We start from the raw sequence: 22,627 nt of genomic DNA, 5'->3' as shown, positions 1-22,627 counted from the left end.
TTTTAGGCTGGGTATCTGTAAAACACTGTGTGGTTTTAGGCTGGGTATCTGTAAAGCACTGTGTGGTTTTAGGCTGGGTATCTGTAAAACACTGTGTGGTTTTAGGCTGGGTATCTGTAAAGCACTGTGTGGTTTTAGGCTGGGTATCTGTAAAGCACTGTGTGGTTTTAGGCTGGGTATCTGTAAAGCACTGTGTGGTTTTAGGCTGGGTATCTGTAAAGCACGGTGTGGTTTTAGTCTGGGTATCTGTAAAGCACGGTGTGGTTTTAGGCTGGGTATATGTAAAGCACTGTGTGGTTTTAGGCTGGGTATCTGTAAAGCACTGTGTGGTTTTAGGCTGGGTATCTGTAAAGCACTGTGTGGTTTTAGACTGGGTATATGTAAAGCACTGTGTGGTTTTAGGCTGGGTATCTGTAAAGCACTGTGTGGTTTTAGGCTGGGTATCTGTAAAACACTGTGTGGTTTTAGGCTGGGTATCTGTAAAGCACTGTGTGGTTTTAGGCTGGGTATATGTAAAGCACTGTGTGGTTTTAGGCTGGGTATCTGTAAAACACTGTGTGGTTTTAGGCTGGGTATCTGTAAAGCACTGTGTGGTTTTAGGCTGGGTATATGTAAAGCACTGTGTGGTTTTAGGCTGGGTATCTGTAAAGCACTGTGTGGTTTTAGGCTGGGTATCTGTAAAGCACTGTGTGGTTTTAGGCTGGGTATCTGTAAAGCACTGTGTGGTTTTAGGCTGGGTATCTGTAAAGCACTGTGTGGTTTTAGGCTGGGTATCTGTAAAGCACTGTGTGGTTTTAGGCTGGGTATCTGTAAAGCTCTGTGTGGTTTTAGGCTGGGTATCTGTAAAACACTGTGTGGTTTTAGGCTGGGTATCTGTAAAGCACTGTGTGGTTTTAGGCTGGGTATCTGTAAAGCACTGTGTGGTTTTAGGCCGGGTATCTGTAAAGCACTGTGTGGTTTTAGGCCGGGTATCTGTAAAGCACTGTGTGGTTTTAGGCCGGGTATCTGTAAAACACTGTGTGGTTTTAGGCCGGGTATCTGTAAAGCACTGTGTGGTTTTAGGCTGGGTATCTGTAAAGCACTGTGTGGTTTTAGGCTGGGTATCTGTAAAGCACTGTGTGGTTTTAGGCTGGGTATCTGTAAAGCACTGTGTGGTTTTATGCTGGGTATCTGTAAAACACTGTGTGGTTTTAGGCTGGGTATCTGTAAAGCACTGTGTGGTTTTAGGCTGGGTATCTGTAAAACACTGTGTGGTTTTAGGCTGGGTATCTGTAAAACACTGTGTGGTTTTAGGCTGGGTATCTGTAAAGCACTGTGTGGTTTTAGGCTGGGTATCTGTAAAGCACTGTGTGGTTTTAGGCTGGGTATCTGTAAAACACTGTGTGGTTTTAGGCTGGGTATCTGTAAAGCACTGTGTGGTTTTAGGCTGGGTATCTGTAAAGCACTGTGTGGTTTTAGGCTGGGTATCTGTAAAGCACTGTGTGGTTTTAGGCTGGGTATCTGTAAAGCACTGTGTGGTTTTAGGCTGGGTATCTGTAAAGCACTGTGTGGTTTTAGGCTGGGTATCTGTAAAACACTGTGTGGTTTTAAACTGGGTATCTGTAAAGCACTGTGTGGTTTTAGGCTGGGTATCTGTAAAGCACTGTGTGGTTTTAGGCTGGGTATCTGTAAAGCACTGTGTGGTTTTAGGCTGGGTATCTGTAAAGCACTGTGTGGTTTTAGGCTGGGTATCTGTAAAACACTGTGTGGTTTTAGGCTGGGTATCTGTAAAGCACTGTGTGGTTTTAGGCTGGGTATCTGTAAAGCACTGTGTGGTTTTAGGCTGGGTATCTGTAAAACACTGTGTGGTTTTAGGCTGGGTATCTGTAAAGCTCTGTGTGGTTTTAGGCTGGGTATCTGTAAAGCACTGTGTGGTTTTAGGCTGGGTATCTGTAAAGCACTGTGTGGTTTTAGGCTTGGTATCTGTAAAGCTCTGTGTGGTTTTAGGCTGGGTATCTGTAAAGCTCTGTGTGGTTTTAGGCTGGGTATCTGTAAAGCTCTGTGTTGTTTTAGGCTGGGTATCTGTAAAGCACTGTGTGGTTTTAGGCTGGGTATCTGTAAAGCACTGTGTGGTTTTAGGCTGGGTATCTGTAAAGCACTGTGTGGTTTTAGGCTGGGTATCTGTAAAGCACTGTGTGGTTTTAGGCTGGGTATCTGTAAAGCACTTTGTGGTTTTAGGCTGGGTATCTGTAAAGCACTGTGTGGTTTTAGGCTGGGTATCTGTAAAACACTGTGTGGTTTTAGGCTGGGTATCTGTAAAACACTGTGTGGTTTTAGGCTGGGTATCTGTAAAACACTGTGTGGTTTTAGGCTGGGTATCTGTAAAACACTGTGTGGTTTTAGGCTGGGTATCTGTAAAACACTGTGTGGTTTTAGGCTGGGTATCTGTAAAACACTGTGTTGTTTTAGGCTGGGTATCTATAAAGCTCTGTGTGGTTTTAGGCTGGGTATCTATAAAGCTCTGTGTGGTTTTAGGCTGGGTATCTGTAAAGCACTGTGTGGTTTTAGGCTGGGTATCTGTAAAGCACTGTGTGGTTTTAGGCTGGGTATCTGTAAAGCTCTGTGTTGTTTTAGGCTGGGTATCTGTAAAGCTCTGTGTTGTTTTAGGCTGGGTATCTGTAAAGCACTGTGTGGTTTTAGGCTGGGTATCTGTAAAGCACTGTGTGGTTTTAGGCTGGGTATCTGTAAAGCACGGTGTGGTTTTAGGCTGGGTATCTGTAAAGCACTGTGTGGTTTTAGGCTGGGTATCTGTAAAACACTGTGTGGTTTTAGTCTGGGTATCTGTAAAGCACTGTGTGGTTTTAGGCTGGGTATCTGTAAAGCACTGTGTGGTTTTAGGCTGGGTATCTGTAAAGCACTGTGTGGTTTTAGGCTGGGTATCTGTAAAGCTCTTTGTGGTTTTAGGCTGGGTATCTGTAAAGCACTGTGTGGTTTTAGGCTGGGTATCTGTAAAGCTCTGTGTGGTTTTAGGCTGGGTATCTGTAAAGCTCTTTGTGGTTTTAGGCTGGGTATCTGTAAAGCTCTGTGTGGTTTTAGGCTGGGTATCTGTAAAGCACTGTGTGGTTTTAGGCTGGGTATCTGTAAAGCTCTGTGTGGTTTTAGGCTGGGTATCTGTAAAGCTCTGTGTGGTTTTAGGCTGGGTATCTGTAAAGCTCTGTGTGGTTTTAGGCTGGGTATCTGTAAAGCTCTGTGTGGTTTTAGGCTGGGTATCTGTAAAGCTCTGTGTGGTTTTAGGCTGGGTATCTGTAAAGCTCTGTGTGGTTTTAGGCTGGGTATCTGTAAAGCTCTGTGTGGTTTTAGGCTGGGTATCTGTAAAGCTCTGTGTGGTTTTAGGCCGGGTATCTGTAAAGCACTGTGTGGTTTTAGGCCGGGTATCTGTAAAGCTCAGTGTGGTTTTAGGCTGGGTATCTGTAAAGCTCTGTGTGGTTTTAGGCTGGGTATCTGTAAAGCTCTGTGTGGTTTTAGGCTGGGTATCTGTAAAGCACTGTGTGGTTTTAGGCTGGGTATCTGTAAAGCACTGTGTGGTTTTAGGCTGGGTATCTGTAAAGCACTGTGTGGTTTTAGGCTGGGTATCTGTAAAGCACTGTGTGGTTTTAGGCTGGGTATCTGTAAAGCACTGTGTGGTTTTAGGCTGGGTATCTGTAAAGCACGGTGTGGTTTTAGGCTGGGTATCTGTAAAGCACTGTGTGGTTTTAGGCTGGGTATCTGTAAAGCACTGTGTGGTTTTATGCTGGGTATCTGTAAAGCACTGTGTGGTTTTAGGCTGGGTATCTGTAAAGCACGGTGTGGTTTTAGGCTGGGTATCTGTAAAGCACTGTGTGGTTTTAGGCTGGGTATCTGTAAAGCACTGTGTGGTTTTAGGCTGGGTATCTGTAAAGCACGGTGTGGTTTTAGGCTGGGTATCTGTAAAGCTCGGTGTGGTTTTAGGCTGGGTATCTGTAAAGCTCTGTGTGGTTTTAGGCTGGGTATCTGTAAAGCACTGTGTGGTTTTAGGCTGGGTATCTGTAAAGCACTGTGTGGTTTTAGGCTGGGTATCTGTAAAGCACGGTGTGGTTTTAGGCTGGGTATCTGTAAAGCACGGTGTGGTTTTAGGCTGGGTATCTGTAAAGCACTGTGTGGTTTTAGGCTGGGTATCTGTAAAGCACTGTGTGGTTTTAGGCTGGGTATCTGTAAAGCACGGTGTGGTTTTAGGCTGGGTATCTGTAAAACACTGTGTGGTTTTAGGCTGGGTATCTGTAAAGCACGGTGTGGTTTTAGACTGGGTATCTGTAAAACACTGTGTGGTTTTAGGCTGGGTATCTGTAAAGCACTGTGTGGTTTTAGGCTGGGTATCTGTAAAGCACTGTGTGGTTTTAGGCTGGGTATCTGTAAAGCACTGTGTGGTTTTAGGCTGGGTATCTGTAAAGCACGGTGTGGTTTTAGGCTGGGTATCTGTAAAGCACGGTGTGGTTTTAGGCTGGGTATCTGTAAAGCACTGTGTGGTTTTAGGCTGGGTATCTGTAAAGCACTGTGTGGTTTTAGGCTGGGTATCTGTAAAGCACTGTGTGGTTTTAGGCTGGGTATCTGTAAAGCACGGTGTGGTTTTAGGCTGGGTATCTGTAAAGCACTGTGTGGTTTTAGGCTGGGTATCTGTAAAGCACTGTGTGGTTTTAGGCTGGGTATCTGTAAAGCACGGTGTGGTTTTAGGCTGGGTATCTGTAAAGCTCGGTGTGGTTTTAGGCTGGGTATCTGTAAAGCTCTGTGTGGTTTTAGGCTGGGTATCTGTAAAGCACTGTGTGGTTTTAGGCTGGGTATCTGTAAAGCACTGTGTGGTTTTAGGCTGGGTATCTGTAAAGCACGGTGTGGTTTTAGGCTGGGTATCTGTAAAGCACGGTGTGGTTTTAGGCTGGGTATCTGTAAAGCACTGTGTGGTTTTAGGCTGGGTATCTGTAAAGCACTGTGTGGTTTTAGGCTGGGTATCTGTAAAGCACGGTGTGGTTTTAGGCTGGGTATCTGTAAAACACTGTGTGGTTTTAGGCTGGGTATCTGTAAAGCACGGTGTGGTTTTAGACTGGGTATCTGTAAAACACTGTGTGGTTTTAGGCTGGGTATCTGTAAAGCACTGTGTGGTTTTAGGCTGGGTATCTGTAAAGCACTGTGTGGTTTTAGGCTGGGTATCTGTAAAGCACTGTGTGGTTTTAGGCTGGGTATCTGTAAAGCACTGTGTGGTTTTAGGCTGGGTATCTGTAAAGCACGGTGTGGTTTTAGGCTGGGTATCTGTAAAACACTGTGTGGTTTTAGGCTGGGTATCTGTAAAGCACGGTGTGGTTTTAGACTGGGTATCTGTAAAACACTGTGTGGTTTTAGGCTGGGTATCTGTAAAGCACTGTGTGGTTTTAGGCTGGGTATCTGTAAAGCACTGTGTGGTTTTAGGCTGGGTATCTGTAAAGCACTGTGTGGTTTTAGGCTGGGTATCTGTAAAGCACTGTGTGGTTTTAGGCTGGGTATCTGTAAAGCACTGTGTGGTTTTAGGCTGGGTATCTGTAAAGCACTGTGTGGTTTTAGGCTGGGTATCTGTAAAGCACTGTGTGGTTTTAGGCTGGGTATCTGTAAAACACTGTGTGGTTTTAGGCTGGGTATCTGTAAAACACTGTGTGGTTTTAGGCTGGGTATCTGTAAAGCTCTGTGTGGTTTTAGGCTGGGTATCTGTAAAGCACTGTGTGGTTTTAGGCTGGGTATCTGTAAAACACTGTGTGGTTTTAGGCTGGGTATCTGTAAAACACTGTGTGGTTTTAGGCTGGGTATCTGTAAAGCACTGTGTGGTTTTAGGCTGGGTATCTGTAAAACACTGTGTGGTTTTAGGCCAGGTATCTGTAAAGCACTGTGTGGTTTTAGGCCGGGTATCTGTAAAGCACTGTGTGGTTTTAGGCTGTGTATCTGTAAAGCACGGTGTGGTTTTAAACTGGGTATCTGTAAAGCACAGTGGGGTTTTAGGCTGGGTGTCTGTAAAGCTCTTTGTGGTTTTAGGCTGGGTATCTGTAAAGCTCTTTGTGGTTTTAGGCTGGGTATCTGTAAAACACTGTGTGGTTTTAGGCTGGGTATCTGTAAAGCACGGTGTGGTTTTAGGCTGGGTATCTGTAAAGCTCTTTGTGGTTTTAGGCTGGGTATCTGTAAAGCTCTGTGTGGTTTTAGGCTGGGTATCTGTAAAGCACTGTGTGGTTTTAGGCTGGGTATCTGTAAAGCTCTGTGTGGTTTTAGGCTGGGTATCTGTAAAGCTCTGTGTGGTTTTAGGCTGGGTATCTGTAAAGCTCTGTGTGGTTTTAGGCTGGGTATCTGTAAAGCTCTGTGTGGTTTTAGGCTGGGTATCTGTAAAGCTCTGTGTGGTTTTAGGCTGGGTATCTGTAAAGCTCTGTGTGGTTTTAGGCCGGGTATCTGTAAAGCTCTGTGTGGTTTTAGGCCGGGTATCTGTAAAGCACTGTGTGGTTTTAGGCTGGGTATCTGTAAAGCTCTGTGTGGTTTTAGGCTGGGTATCTGTAAAGCTCTGTGTGGTTTTAGGCTGGGTATCTGTAAAGCTCTGTGTGGTTTTAGGCTGGGTATCTGTAAAGCACTGTGTGGTTTTAGGCTGGGTATCTGTAAAGCACTGTGTGGTTTTAGGCTGGGTATCTGTAAAGCACTGTGTGGTTTTAGGCTGGGTATCTGTAAAGCACTGTGTGGTTTTAGGCTGGGTATCTGTAAAGCACTGTGTGGTTTTAGGCTGGGTATCTGTAAAGCACGGTGTGGTTTTAGGCTGGGTATCTGTAAAGCACTGTGTGGTTTTAGGCTGGGTATCTGTAAAGCACTGTGTGGTTTTAGGCTGGGTATCTGTAAAGCACTGTGTGGTTTTAGGCTGGGTATCTGTAAAGCACGGTGTGGTTTTAGGCTGGGTATCTGTAAAGCACTGTGTGGTTTTAGGCTGGGTATCTGTAAAGCACTGTGTGGTTTTAGGCTGGGTATCTGTAAAGCACGGTGTGGTTTTAGGCTGGGTATCTGTAAAGCTCGGTGTGGTTTTAGGCTGGGTATCTGTAAAGCTCTGTGTGGTTTTAGGCTGGGTATCTGTAAAGCACTGTGTGGTTTTAGGCTGGGTATCTGTAAAGCACTGTGTGGTTTTAGGCTGGGTATCTGTAAAGCACGGTGTGGTTTTAGGCTGGGTATCTGTAAAGCACGGTGTGGTTTTAGGCTGGGTATCTGTAAAGCACTGTGTGGTTTTAGGCTGGGTATCTGTAAAGCACTGTGTGGTTTTAGGCTGGGTATCTGTAAAGCACTGTGTGGTTTTAGGCTGGGTATCTGTAAAGCACGGTGTGGTTTTAGGCTGGGTATCTGTAAAGCACTGTGTGGTTTTAGGCTGGGTATATGTAAAGCACTGTGTGGTTTTAGGCAGGGTATCTGTAAAGCACTGTGTGGTTTTAGGCTGGGTATCTGTAAAGCTCTTTGTGGTTTTAGGCTGGGTATCTGTAAAGCACTGTGTGGTTTTAGGCTGAGTATCTGTAAAGCTCTTTGTGGTTTTAGGCTGGGTATCTGTAAAACACTGTGTGGTTTTAGGCTGGGTATCTGTAAAGCACTGTGTGGTTTTAGGCTGCGTATCTGTAAAGCACTGTGTGGTTTTAGTCTGGGTATCTGTAAAGCACTGTGTGGTTTTAGGCTGGGTATCTGTAAAGCACTGTGTGGTTTTAGGCCGGGTATCTGTAAAGCACTGTGTGGTTTTAGGCTGTGTATCTGTAAAGCACGGTGTGGTTTTAAACTGGGTATCTGTAAAGCACAGTGGGGTTTTAGGCTGGGTATCTGTAAAGCTCTTTGTGGTTTTAGGCTGGGTATCTGTAAAGCTCTTTGTGGTTTTAGGCTGGGTATCTGTAAAACACTGTGTGGTTTTAGGCTGGGTATCTGTAAAGCACGGTGTGGTTTTAGGCTGGGTATCTGTAAAGCTCTTTGTGGTTTTAGGCTGGGTATCTGTAAAGCTCTGTGTGGTTTTAGGCTGGGTATCTGTAAAGCACTGTGTTGTTTTAGGCTGGGTATCTGTAAAGCTCTGTGTGGTTTTAGGCTGGGTATCTGTAAAGCTCTGTGTGGTTTTAGGCTGGGTATCTGTAAAGCTCTGTGTGGTTTTAGGCTTGGTATCTGTAAAGCTCTGTGTGGTTTTAGGCTGGGTATCTGTAAAGCTCTGTGTGGTTTTAGGCTGGGTATCTGTAAAGCTCTGTGTGGTTTTAGGCTGGGTATCTGTAAAGCTCTGTGTGGTTTTAGGCTGGGTATCTGTAAAGCACTGTGTGGTTTTAGGCTGGGTATCTGTAAAGCTCTGTGTGGTTTTAGGCTGGGTATCTGTAAAGCTCTGTGTGGTTTTAGGCTGGGTATCTGTAAAGCTCTGTGTGGTTTTAGGCTGGGTATCTGTAAAGCACTGTGTGGTTTTAGGCTGGGTATCTGTAAAGCACTGTGTGGTTTTAGGCTGGGTATCTGTAAAGCACTGTGTGGTTTTAGGCTGGGTATCTGTAAAGCACTGTGTGGTTTTAGGCTGGGTATCTGTAAAGCACTGTGTGGTTTTAGGCTGGGTATCTGTAAAGCACGGTGTGGTTTTAGGCTGGGTATCTGTAAAGCACTGTGTGGTTTTAGGCTGGGTATCTGTAAAGCACTGTGTGGTTTTAGGCTGGGTATCTGTAAAGCACTGTGTGGTTTTAGGCTGGGTATCTGTAAAGCACGGTGTGGTTTTAGGCTGGGTATCTGTAAAGCACTGTGTGGTTTTAGGCTGGGTATCTGTAAAGCACTGTGTGGTTTTAGGCTGGGTATCTGTAAAGCACGGTGTGGTTTTAGGCTGGGTATCTGTAAAGCTCGGTGTGGTTTTAGGCTGGGTATCTGTAAAGCTCTGTGTGGTTTTAGGCTGGGTATCTGTAAAGCACTGTGTGGTTTTAGGCTGGGTATCTGTAAAGCACTGTGTGGTTTTAGGCTGGGTATCTGTAAAGCACGGTGTGGTTTTAGGCTGGGTATCTGTAAAGCACGGTGTGGTTTTAGGCTGGGTATCTGTAAAGCACTGTGTGGTTTTAGGCTGGGTATCTGTAAAGCTCTGTGTGGTTTTAGGCTGGGTATCTGTAAAGCACTGTGTGGTTTTAGGCTGGGTATCTGTAAAGCACTGTGTGGTTTTAGGCTGGGTATCTGTAAAACACTGTGTGGTTTTAGGCCAGGTATCTGTAAAGCACTGTGTGGTTTTAGGCCGGGTATCTGTAAAGCACTGTGTGGTTTTAGGCTGTGTATCTGTAAAGCACGGTGTGGTTTTAAACTGGGTATCTGTAAAGCACAGTGGGGTTTTAGGCTGGGTGTCTGTAAAGCTCTTTGTGGTTTTAGGCTGGGTATCTGTAAAGCTCTTTGTGGTTTTAGGCTGGGTATCTGTAAAACACTGTGTGGTTTTAGGCTGGGTATCTGTAAAGCACGGTGTGGTTTTAGGCTGGGTATCTGTAAAGCTCTTTGTGGTTTTAGGCTGGGTATCTGTAAAGCTCTGTGTGGTTTTAGGCTGGGTATCTGTAAAGCACTGTGTGGTTTTAGGCTGGGTATCTGTAAAGCTCTGTGTGGTTTTAGGCTGGGTATCTGTAAAGCTCTGTGTGGTTTTAGGCTGGGTATCTGTAAAGCTCTGTGTGGTTTTAGGCTGGGTATCTGTAAAGCTCTGTGTGGTTTTAGGCTGGGTATCTGTAAAGCACTGTGTGGTTTTAGGCTGGGTATCTGTAAAGCACTGTGTGGTTTTAGGCTGGGTATCTGTAAAGCACTGTGTGGTTTTAGGCTGGGTATCTGTAAAGCACTGTGTGGTTTTAGGCTGGGTATCTGTAAAGCACTGTGTGGTTTTAGGCTGGGTATCTGTAAAGCACTGTGTGGTTTTAGGCTGGGTATCTGTAAAACACTGTGTGGTTTTAGGCTGGGTATCTGTAAAACACTGTGTGGTTTTAGGCTGGGTATCTGTAAAGCTCTGTGTGGTTTTAGGCTGGGTATCTGTAAAGCACTGTGTGGTTTTAGGCTGGGTATCTGTAAAACACTGTGTGGTTTTAGGCTGGGTATCTGTAAAACACTGTGTGGTTTTAGGCTGGGTATCTGTAAAGCACTGTGTGGTTTTAGGCTGGGTATCTGTAAAACACTGTGTGGTTTTAGGCCAGGTATCTGTAAAGCACTGTGTGGTTTTAGGCCGGGTATCTGTAAAGCACTGTGTGGTTTTAGGCTGTGTATCTGTAAAGCACGGTGTGGTTTTAAACTGGGTATCTGTAAAGCACAGTGGGGTTTTAGGCTGGGTGTCTGTAAAGCTCTTTGTGGTTTTAGGCTGGGTATCTGTAAAGCTCTTTGTGGTTTTAGGCTGGGTATCTGTAAAACACTGTGTGGTTTTAGGCTGGGTATCTGTAAAGCACGGTGTGGTTTTAGGCTGGGTATCTGTAAAGCTCTTTGTGGTTTTAGGCTGGGTATCTGTAAAGCTCTGTGTGGTTTTAGGCTGGGTATCTGTAAAGCACTGTGTGGTTTTAGGCTGGGTATCTGTAAAGCTCTGTGTGGTTTTAGGCTGGGTATCTGTAAAGCTCTGTGTGGTTTTAGGCTGGGTATCTGTAAAGCTCTGTGTGGTTTTAGGCTGGGTATCTGTAAAGCTCTGTGTGGTTTTAGGCTGGGTATCTGTAAAGCTCTGTGTGGTTTTAGGCTGGGTATCTGTAAAGCTCTGTGTGGTTTTAGGCTGGGTATCTGTAAAGCTCTGTGTGGTTTTAGGCCGGGTATCTGTAAAGCACTGTGTGGTTTTAGGCTGGGTATCTGTAAAGCTCTGTGTGGTTTTAGGCTGGGTATCTGTAAAGCTCTGTGTGGTTTTAGGCTGGGTATCTGTAAAGCTCTGTGTGGTTTTAGGCTGGGTATCTGTAAAGCACTGTGTGGTTTTAGGCTGGGTATCTGTAAAGCACTGTGTGGTTTTAGGCTGGGTATCTGTAAAGCACTGTGTGGTTTTAGGCTGGGTATCTGTAAAGCACTGTGTGGTTTTAGGCTGGGTATCTGTAAAGCACTGTGTGGTTTTAGGCTGGGTATCTGTAAAGCACGGTGTGGTTTTAGGCTGGGTATCTGTAAAGCACTGTGTGGTTTTAGGCTGGGTATCTGTAAAGCACTGTGTGGTTTTAGGCTGGGTATCTGTAAAGCACTGTGTGGTTTTAGGCTGGGTATCTGTAAAGCACGGTGTGGTTTTAGGCTGGGTATCTGTAAAGCACTGTGTGGTTTTAGGCTGGGTATCTGTAAAGCACTGTGTGGTTTTAGGCTGGGTATCTGTAAAGCACGGTGTGGTTTTAGGCTGGGTATCTGTAAAGCTCGGTGTGGTTTTAGGCTGGGTATCTGTAAAGCTCTGTGTGGTTTTAGGCTGGGTATCTGTAAAGCACTGTGTGGTTTTAGGCTGGGTATCTGTAAAGCACGGTGTGGTTTTAGGCTGGGTATCTGTAAAGCACGGTGTGGTTTTAGGCTGGGTATCTGTAAAGCACGGTGTGGTTTTAGGCTGGGTATCTGTAAAGCACTGTGTGGTTTTAGGCTGGGTATCTGTAAAGCACTGTGTGGTTTTAGGCTGGGTATCTGTAAAGCACTGTGTGGTTTTAGGCTGGGTATCTGTAAAGCACGGTGTGGTTTTAGGCTGGGTATCTGTAAAGCACTGTGTGGTTTTAGGCTGGGTATCTGTAAAGCACTGTGTGGTTTTAGGCAGGGTATCTGTAAAACACTGTGTGGTTTTAGGCTGGGTATCTGTAAAGCACTGTGTGGTTTTAGGCTGGGTATCTGTAAAACACTGTGTGGTTTTAGGCTGCGTATCTGTAAAACACTGTGTGGTTTTAGGCTAGGTATCTGTAAAGCACTGTGTGGTTTTAGGCTGGGTATATGTAAAGCACTGTGTGGTTTTAGGCTGGGTATCTGTAAAGCACTGTGTGGTTTTAGGCTGGGTATCTGTAAAGCTCTTTGTGGTTTTAGGCTGGGTATCTGTAAAGCACTGTGTGGTTTTAGGCTGGGTATCTGTAAAGCTCTTTGTGGTTTTAGGCTGGGTATCTGTAAAACACTGTGTGGTTTTAGGCTGGGTATCTGTAAAGCACTGTGTGGTTTTAGGCTGCGTATCTGTAAAGCACTGTGTGGTTTTAGTCTGGGTATCTGTAAAGCACTGTGTGGTTTTAGGCTGGGTATCTGTAAAGCACTGTGTGGTTTTAGGCCGGGTATCTGTAAAGCACTGTGTGGTTTTAGGCTGTGTATCTGTAAAGCACGGTGTGGTTTTAAACTGGGTATCTGTAAAGCACAGTGGGGTTTTAGGCTGGGTGTCTGTAAAGCTCTTTGTGGTTTTAGGCTGGGTATCTGTAAAGCTCTTTGTGGTTTTAGGCTGGGTATCTGTAAAACACTGTGTGGTTTTAGGCTGGGTATCTGTAAAGCACGGTGTGGTTTTAGGCTGGGTATCTGTAAAGCTCTTTGTGGTTTTAGGCTGGGTATCTGTAAAGCTCTGTGTGGTTTTAGGCTGGGTATCTGTAAAGCACTGTGTTGTTTTAGGCTGGGTATCTGTAAAGCTCTGTGTGGTTTTAGGCTGGGTATCTGTAAAGCTCTGTGTGGTTTTAGGCTGGGTATCTGTAAAGCTCTGTGTGGTTTTAGGCTGGGTATCTGTAAAGCTCTGTGTGGTTTTAGGCTGGGTATCTGTAAAGCTCTGTGTGGTTTTAGGCTGGGTATCTGTAAAGCTCTGTGTGGTTTTAGGCTGGGTATCTGTAAAGCTCTGTGTGGTTTTAGGCCGGGTATCTGTAAAGCACTGTGTGGTTTTAGGCTGGGTATCTGTAAAGCTCTGTGTGGTTTTAGGCTGGGTATCTGTAAAGCTCTGTGTGGTTTTAGGCTGGGTATCTGTAAAGCTCTGTGTGGTTTTAGGCTGGGTATCTGTAAAGCACTGTGTGGTTTTAGGCTGGGTATCTGTAAAGCACTGTGTGGTTTTAGGCTGGGTATCTGTAAAGCACTGTGTGGTTTTAGGCTGGGTATCTGTAAAGCACTGTGTGGTTTTAGGCTGGGTATCTGTAAAGCACTGTGTGGTTTTAGGCTGGGTATCTGTAAAGCACGGTGTGGTTTTAGGCTGGGTATCTGTAAAGCACTGTGTGGTTTTAGGCTGGGTATCTGTAAAGCACTGTGTGGTTTTAGGCTGGGTATCTGTAAAGCACGGTGTGGTTTTAGGCTGGGTATCTGTAAAGCACGGTGTGGTTTTAGGCTGGGTATCTGTAAAGCACTGTGTGGTTTTAGGCTGGGTATCTGTAAAGCACTGTGTGGTTTTAGGCTGGGTATCTGTAAAGCACGGTGTGGTTTTAGGCTGGGTATCTGTAAAGCTCGGTGTGGTTTTAGGCTGGGTATCTGTAAAGCTCTGTGTGGTTTTAGGCTGGGTATCTGTAAAGCACTGTGTGGTTTTAGGCTGGGTATCTGTAAAGCACTGTGTGGTTTTAGGCTGGGTATCTGTAAAGCACGGTGTGGTTTTAGGCTGGGTATCTGTAAAGCACGGTGTGGTTTTAGGCTGGGTATCTGTAAAGCACTGTGTGGTTTTAGGCTGGGTATCTGTAAAGCTCTGTGTGGTTTTAGGCTGGGTATCTGTAAAGCACTGTGTGGTTTTAGGCTGGGTATCTGTAAAGCACTGTGTGGTTTTAGGCTGGGTATCTGTAAAGCACGGTGTGGTTTTAGGCTGGGTATCTGTAAAGCACGGTGTGGTTTTAGGCTGGGTATCTGTAAAGCACTGTGTGGTTTTAGGCTGGGTATCTGTAAAGCACTGTGTGGTTTTAGGCTGGGTATCTGTAAAGCACTGTGTGGTTTTAGGCTGGGTATCTGTAAAGCACGGTGTGGTTTTAGGCTGGGTATCTGTAAAGCACTGTGTGGTTTTAGGCTGGGTATCTGTAAAGCACTGTGTGGTTTTAGGCAGGGTATCTGTAAAACACTGTGTGGTTTTAGGCTGGGTATCTGTAAAGCACTGTGTGGTTTTAGGCTGGGTATCTGTAAAACACTGTGTGGTTTTAGGCTGCGTATCTGTAAAACACTGTGTGGTTTTAGGCTAGGTATCTGTAAAGCACTGTGTGGTTTTAGGCTGGGTATATGTAAAGCACTGTGTGGTTTTAGGCTGGGTATCTGTAAAGCACTGTGTGGTTTTAGGCTGGGTATCTGTAAAGCTCTTTGTGGTTTTAGGCTGGGTATCTGTAAAGCACTGTGTGGTTTTAGGCTGGGTATCTGTAAAGCTCTTTGTGGTTTTAGGCTGGGTATCTGTAAAACACTGTGTGGTTTTAGGCTGGGTATCTGTAAAGCACTGTGTGGTTTTAGGCTGCGTATCTGTAAAACACTGTGTGGTTTTAGTCTGGGTATCTGTAAAGCACTGTGTGGTTTTAGGCTGGGTATCTGTAAAGCACTGTGTGGTTTTAGGCTGGGTATCTGTAAAGCACTGTGTGGTTTTAGGCTGGGTATCTGTAAAGCACTGTTTGGTTTTAGGCCGGGTATCTGTAAAGCTCTTGGGGGTTTTAGGCTGGGTATCTGTTAAACACTGTGTGGTTTTAGGCTGGGTATCTGTAAAACACTGTGTGGTTTTAGGCAGGGTATCTGTAAAACACTGTGTGACAACTGCTGATGTTAAAAGGGCTTTATGAAATATATTTGATTGATTGATTTTTCTATCACTACATGATCATGATCAATTAACTTTACCTTGGGCTCTCACCAACAACAACAACAACTGTAAATCTCTCTCTTTGTGTATTTCCTCTGGATCGCCAGTGCCGATGGAGGAGCGATGGGGAGGGAGGAAGAGGGAGAGACCTTCTGTCGTGGGCCCTGTGAGTCATACACTAGCCCCATCTGAACCTCAGGACCTGGGGGTAGCTGGAGAGAGAGAGCACTCTGAAGAGATGCCCAGGTGAGAGAGAGAGAGAGCGAGAGAGAGAGACAGAGAGAGAGAGCACTCTGAAGACATGCCCAGGTGAGAGAGAGAGCACTCTGAAGACATGCCCAAGTGAGAGAGAGAGGGAGAGAGAGAGAGAGAGAGACAGAGAGAGAGAGAGAGAGAGAGAGAGAGAGCGCTCTGAAGAGATGCCCAGGTGAGAGAGAGAGAGAGAGAGAGAGACACAGACTCAGACTCAGAACCTGGCTGCAGAGAGATAGGCTACCAACCAGCGTAGGCTACCAACCAGCATTGGGCTGGTTGTATAGTGGGTTGGGTAAACATTTTAAAAGCCCTGTACTGCAGTGTTGGTTTTTGTCTCAAACTATCAATAGGAATAAGACACTGGCGTGCAGTGTTTCACACGTATTTCAGAAATATATTGGAATGCTGAGTTGAAACCTCCCCATTTACTGTTAACGAGATAATTCAAGGTTCATTATCTAAAGCTCTATTTGTCTGTCTCTCTCTGAGTCTATTTGTCTGTCTCTCTCAGAGTCTATTTGTCTGTCTCTCTCAGAGTCTATTTGTCTGTCTCTCTCAGAGTCTATTTGTCTGTCTCAGAGTCTATTTGTCTGTCTCTCTCAGAGTCTATTTGTCTCTCTCTCTTTCTGAGTATATTTGTCTGTCTCTCTCAGAGTCTATTTGTCTGTCTCTCTCTGAGTATATTTGTCTGACAATTCAAGGTTAATTATCTAAATTATCTCTGTAATAGTGTTTACCGTCATTTTGTTTTCTTCTAGATATACAGAGCTGATTGATGGTAGAGGGAGGATAACAGCTGAGTTCTCCAAACTGCCCCGAAAGGCCATCAGACACCGCACTAGTAAGTGTTGTTATAACCAGGTATAACCAGGTATAACCAGCCAGGTGACACTAGCAAGTATTGTTATAACCAGGTATAACCAGCCAGGTGACACTAGCAAGTATTGTTATAACCAGGAATAACCAGCCAGGTGACACTAGTAAGTATTGTTATAACCAGGTATAACCAGGTATAACCAGCCAGGTGACACTAGTAAGTATTGTTATAACCAGGTATAACCAGCCAGGTGACACTAGTACGTGTTGTTATAACCAGGTATAACCAGGTATAACCAGCCAGGTGACACTAGTAAGTATTGTTATAACCAGGTATAACCAGCCAGGTGACACTAGCAAGTATTGTTATAACCAGGAATAACCAGCCAGGTGACACTAGTAAGTATTGTTATAACCAGGTATAACCAGGTATAACCAGCCAGGTGACACTAGTAAGTATTGTTATAACCAGGTATAACCAGCCAGGTGACACTAGTACGTGTTGTTATAACCAGCCAGGTGACACTAGTAAGTATTGTTATAACCAGGTATAACCAGCCAGGTGACACTAGTAAGTATTGTTATAACCAGGTATAACCAGCCAGGTGACACTAGTAAGTATTGTTATAACCAGGTATAACCAGCCAGGTGACACTAGCAAGTATTGTTATAACCAGGTATAACCAGCCAGGTGACACTAGAAAGTATTGTTATAACCAGGTATAACCAGCCAGGTGACACTAGTAAGTATTGTTATAACCAGGTATAACCAGGTATAACCAGCCAGGTGACACTAGTAAGTATTGTTATAACCAGGTATAACCAGCCAGGTGACACTAGTACGTGTTGTTATAACCAGCCAGGTGACACTAGTAAGTATTGTTATAACCAGGTATAACCAGCCAGGTGACACTAGTAAGTATTGTTATAACCAGGTATAACCAGCCAGGTGACACTAGTAAGTATTGTTATAACCAGGTATAACCAGCCAGGTGACACTAGTAAGTATTGTTATAACCAGGTATAACCAGCCAGGTGACACTAGTAAGTATTGTTATAACCAGGTATAACCAGCCAGGTGACACTAGTAAGTATTGTTATAACCAGGTATAACCAGCCAGGTGACACTAGTACGTATTGTTATAACCAGGTATAACCAGCCAGGTGACACTAGTAAGTATTGTTATAACCAGGTATAACCAGCCAGGTGACAATAGTAAGTGTTGTTATAACCAGGTATAACCAGCCAGGCGACACTAGTAAGTATTGTTATAACCAGGTATAACCAGCCAGGTGACACTAGTAAGTATTGTTATAACCAGGTATAACCAGCCAGGTGACACTAGTAAGTATTGTTATAACCAGGTATAACCAGGTATAAACAGCCAGGTGACACTAGTAAGTATTATTATAACCAGCCAGGTGACACTAGTACGTGTTGTTATAACCAGGTATAACCAGCCAGGTGACACTAGTAAGTATTGTTATAACCAGGTATAACCAGCCAGGTGACACTAGTACGTGTTGTTATAACCAGGTATAACCAGCCAGGTGACACTAGTAAGTATTGTTATAACCAGGTATAACCAGCCAGGTGACACTAGTAAGTGTTGTTATAACCAGGTATAACCAGCCAGGTGACACTAGTAAGTATTGTTATAACCAGGTATAACCAGCCAGGTGACACTAGTAAGTGTTGTTATAACCAGGTATAACCAGCCAGGTGACACTAGTAAGTATTGTTATAACCAGGTATAACCAGCCAGGTGACACTAGTAAGTATTGTTATAACCAGGTATAACCAGCCAGGTGACACTAGTACGTGTTGTTATAACCAGGTATAACCAGCCAGGTGACACTAGTACGTGTTGTTATAACCAGGTATAACCAGCCAGGTGGCACTAGTAAGTATTGTTATAACCAGGTATAACCAGCCAGGTGACACTAGTAAGTGTTGTTATAACCAGGTATAACCAGCCAGGTGACACTAGTAAGTGTTGTTATAACCAGCCAGGTGACACTAGTAAGTGTTGTTATAACCAGGTATAACCAGCCAGGTGGCACTAGTACGTGTTGTTATAACCAGGTATAACCAGCCAGGTGGCACTAGTAAGTATTGTTATAACCAGGTATAACCAGCCAGGTGACACTAGTAAGTATTGTTGTAACCAGCCAGGTGGCACTAGTAAGTATTGTTATAACCAGGTATAACCAGCCAGGTGACACTAGTACGTGTTGTTATAACCAGGTATAACCAGCCAGGTGACACTAGTACGTGTTGTTATAACCAGGTATAACCAGCCAGGTGACACTAGTAAGTATTGTTATAACCAGGTATAACCAGCCAGGTGACACTAGTAAGTATTGTTATAACCAGGTATAACCAGCCAGGTGACACTAGTAAGTGTTGTTATAACCAGCCAGGTGACACTAGTACGTGTTGTTATAACCAGGTATAACCAGCCAGGTGACACTAGTAAGTGTTGTTATAACCAGGTATAACCAGCCAGGTGACACTAGTACGTGTTGTTATAACCAGCCAGGTGACACTAGTAAGTATTGTTATAACCAGGTATAACCAGCCAGGTGACACTAGTAAGTATTGTTATAACCAGCCAGGTGACACTAGTAAGTGTTGTTATAACCAGGTATAACCAGCCAGGTGACACTAGTACGTGTTGTTATAACCAGGTATAACCAGCCAGGTGACACTAGTAAGTATTGTTATAACCAGGTATAACCAAGTATAACCAGCCAGGTGACACTAGTAAGTATTGTTATAACCAGCCAGGTGACACTAGTACGTATTGTTATAACCAGGTATAACCAGCCAGGTGGCACTAGTACGTGTTGTTATAACCAGGTATAACCAGGCAGGTGGCACTAGTACGTGTTGTTATAACCAGGTATAACCAGCCAGGTGGCACTAGTACGTGTTGTTATAACCAGGTATAACCAGCCAGGTGACACTAGTAAGTATTGTTATAACCAGGTATAACCAGCCAGGTGGCACTAGTACGTGTTGTTATAACCAGGTATAACCAGCCAGGTGACACTAGTAAGTATTGTTATAACCAGGTATAACCAGCCAGGTGGCACTAGTACGTGTTATAACCAGGTATAACCAGCCAGGTGACACTAGTAAGTATTGTTATAACCAGGTATAACCAGCCAGGTGACACTAGTACGTATTGTTATAACCAGGTATAACCAGGTATAACCAGCCAGGTGACACTAGTAAGTATTGTTATAACCAGGTATAACCAGCCAGGTTATACTAGTAAGTATTGTTATAACCAGGTATAACCAGGTATAACCAGCCAGGTGACACTAGTAAGTATTGTTATAAGCAGGTATAACCAGCCAGGTGACACTAGTAAGTATTGTTATGACCAGGTATAACCAGGTATAACCAGCCAGGTGACACTAGTAAGTATTGTTATAACCAGGTATAACCAGCCAGGTGACACTAGTAAGTATTGTTATAACCAGGTATAACCAGCCAGGTGACACTAGTACGTATTGTTATAACCAGGTATAACCAGGTATAACCAGCCAGGTGACACTAGTAAGTATTGTTATAACCAGGTATAACCAGCCAGGTTATACTAGTAAGTATTGTTATAACCAGGTATAACCAGGTATAACCAGCCAGGTGACACTAGTAAGTATTGTTATAACCAGGTATAACCAGCCAGGTGACACTAGTAAGTATTGTTATAACCAGGTATAACCAGCCAGGTGGCACTAGTAAGTATTGTTATAACCAGGTATAACCAGCCAGGTGACACTAGTACGTGTTGTTATAACCAGGTATAACCAGCCAGGTGACACTAGTACGTGTTGTTATAACCAGGTATAACCAGCCAGGTGACACTAGTACGTGTTGTTATAACCAGGTATAACCAGCCAGGTGACACTAGTAAGTATTGTTATAACCAGGTATAACCAGCCAGGTGACACTAGTAAGTGTTGTTATAACCAGGTATAACCAGCCAGGTGGCACTAGTAAGTATTGTTATAACCAGGTATAACCAGCCAGGTGACACTAGTAAGTGTTGTTATAACCAGGTATAACCAGCCAGGTGGCACTAGTAAGTATTGTTATAACCAGGTACAACCAGCCAGGTGACACTAGTAAGTATTGTTATAACCAGGTATAACCAGCCAGGTGACACTAGTACGTGTTGTTATAACCAGGTATAACCAGCCAGGTGGCACTAGTAAGTATTGTTATAACCAGGTATAACCAGCCAGGTGACACTAGTACGTGTTGTTATAACCAGGTATAACCAGCCAGGTGACACTAGTACGTGTTGTTATAACCAGGTATAACCAGCCAGGTGACACTAGTACGTGTTGTTATAACCAGGTATAACTAGCCAGGTGACACTAGTAAGTATTGTTATAACCAGGTATAACCAGCCAGGTGACACTAGTAAGTATTGTTATAACCAGATATAACCAGCCAGGTGACACTAGTAAGTATTGTTATAACCAGGTATAACCAGCCAGGTGACACTAGTAAGTATTGTTATAACCAGGTATAACCAGCCAGGTGACACTAGTAAGTATTGTTATAACCAGGTATAACCAGCCAGGTGACACTAGTAAGTGTTGTTATAACCAGGTATAACCAGCCAGGTGACACTAGTACGTGTTGTTATAACCAGGTATAACCAGCCAGGTGACACTAGTACGTGTTGTTATAACCAGGTATAACCAGCCAGGTGACACTAGTACGTGTTGTTATAACCAGGTATAACCAGCCAGGTGACACTAGTAAGTATTGTTATAACCAGGTATAACCAGCCAGGTGACACTAGTACGTGTTGTTATAACCAGGTATAACCAGCCAGGTGGCACTAGTAAGTATTGTTATAACCAGGTATAACCAGCCAGGTGACACTAGTACGTGTTGTTATAACCAGGTATAACCAGCCAGGTGACACTAGTAAGTGTTGTTATAACCAGGTATAACCAGCCAGGTGACACTAGTAAGTATTGTTATAACCAGGTATAACCAGCCAGGTGGCACTAGTACGTGTTGTTATAACCAGGTATAACCAGCCAGGTGACACTAGTACGTGTTGTTATAACCAGGTATAACCAGCAAGAGGCCAACTGAAGCATCACTAAGCTTCAGCATAATGTGGTGCATTTTAACATTCACTTAGACCAGTAGTACATTTGTACTGAATACTGGTATGGATCAATACCTCTTTGATTCTGCCTTGCAGAACCCGAGCCTTCCCTTCAGCTCGAGAGGATGGAGGAGACAACCAATAAAATCAGCCTCGCACTAGAGATCCAGAGGAAGGAGGAAGAGGAGGAGTCCAGGAGAAAACCTGGTAGGTAAACGCAGTGAATTCAGGGATTTACATTTTGTCAACTCAACGTCGTAGCAAGAGATGTGAACCTCTTGACGAGGTGGCCTTGGCGTTGGTCGCTACAGTATAATCTGGCAGGACAGAGTTGTGGTGTAGTTAGATGCCAGATATGGAACCCTCTCCTCTGTTACTGGGACTTCTTCCAGCACCAGTCAGTTTTAATGGGAGGTCTGCCACGTGGACGCTATGCTAATCTATGCTAACCTACGCTAATCTATGCTAATCTTCTCCTATAGGCACCGCTGAATAGAAACAGCATGTTATTAATTATTAGGTCTCTATATATATACAGCAATGGATGATGTATCTTCTGGCCACAGGACTGTAGCTGGCAATGAGGAGGAGGAAGGGAATGTCAACCAAGCTTTACAATAGAAATGTATTACAGAGAGAGACAGCACTCTAGGCACTTTAAAGGGCATTACTTTGACCAGGGGCCCATAGGGGAACCTCATAGGGCTCTACCCATAGGGGAACCTCATAGGGCTCTACCCATAGGGCTCTACCCATAGGGGAACCTCATAGGGCTCTACCCATAGGGGAACCTCATAGGGCTTTACCCATAGGGCTCTACCCATAGGGGAACCTCATAGGGCTCTACCCATAGGGGAACCTCATAGGGCTCTACCCATAGGGGAACCTCATAGGGCTCTACCCACAGGGCTCTACCCATAGGGGAACCTCATAGGGCTCTACCCATAGGGGAACCTCATAGGGCTCTACCCATAGGGGAACCTCATAGGGCTCTACCCATAGGGGAACCTCATAGGGCTCTACCCACAGGGGAACCTCATAGGGCTCTACCCACAGGGGAACCTCATAGGGCTCTACCCATAGGGGAACCTCATAGGGCTCTACCCACAGGGGAACCTCATAGGGCTCTACCCACAGGGGAACCTCATAGGGCTCTACCCACAGGGGAACCTCATAGGGCTCTACCCACAGGGGAACCTCATAGGGCTCTACCCATAGGGGAACCTCATAGGGCTCTACCCATAGGGGAACCTCATAGGGCTCTACCCATAGGGGAACCTCATAGGGCTCTACCCACAGGGGAACGTCATAGGGCTCTACGCATAGGGGAACCTCATAGGGCTCTACCCATAGGGGGACCTCATAGGGCTCTACCCATAGGGGAACCTCATAGGGCTCTACCCATAGTACTCTACCCAATAGGGGAAACCTCATAGGGCTCTACCCATAGGGGAACATAGGGCTCTACCCATAGGGGGACCTCATTGGGCTCTACCCACAGGGGAACCTCATAGGGCTCTACCCATAGGGGGACCTCATTGGGCTCTACCCACAGGGGAACCTCATAGGGCTCTACCCATAGGGGGACCTCATAGGGCTCTACCTACAGGGGAACCTCATAGGGCTCTACCCATAGTACTCTACCCAATAGGGGAAACCTCATAGGGCTCTACCCATAGGGGAACATAGGGCTCTACCCATAGGGGGACCTCATTGGGCTCTACCCACAGGGGAACCTCATAGG

The 22,627-nt window shown here is 44.8% G+C and overlaps 1 protein-coding gene across 3 annotated transcripts in view; it reads left to right on the top strand.

Annotated features, from left to right (window-relative positions):
- Positions 1-22,627, top strand: part of LOC129867633 (sushi, nidogen and EGF-like domain-containing protein 1) — a 115,194-nt gene that overhangs the window by 83,980 nt on the left and 8,587 nt on the right. For all 3 annotated transcript variants that reach the window (XM_055941160.1, XM_055941158.1, XM_055941159.1), the window contains 3 exons: positions 14,776-14,914; positions 15,682-15,764; positions 20,980-21,090. In XM_055941160.1, the coding sequence (XP_055797135.1) occupies positions 14,776-14,914; positions 15,682-15,764; positions 20,980-21,090 (333 nt within the window). The remainder of the gene's footprint in view (positions 1-14,775; positions 14,915-15,681; positions 15,765-20,979; positions 21,091-22,627) is intronic.

Source organism: Salvelinus fontinalis, chromosome 12 (genome assembly GCF_029448725.1).
Source record: "Salvelinus fontinalis isolate EN_2023a chromosome 12, ASM2944872v1, whole genome shotgun sequence".
In the NCBI taxonomy this organism is placed as follows: Eukaryota; Metazoa; Chordata; class Actinopteri; order Salmoniformes; family Salmonidae; genus Salvelinus; species Salvelinus fontinalis.
Note: the sequence above shows the minus strand (reverse complement) of the source record. Positions and strands in the feature narration are given on the sequence as shown.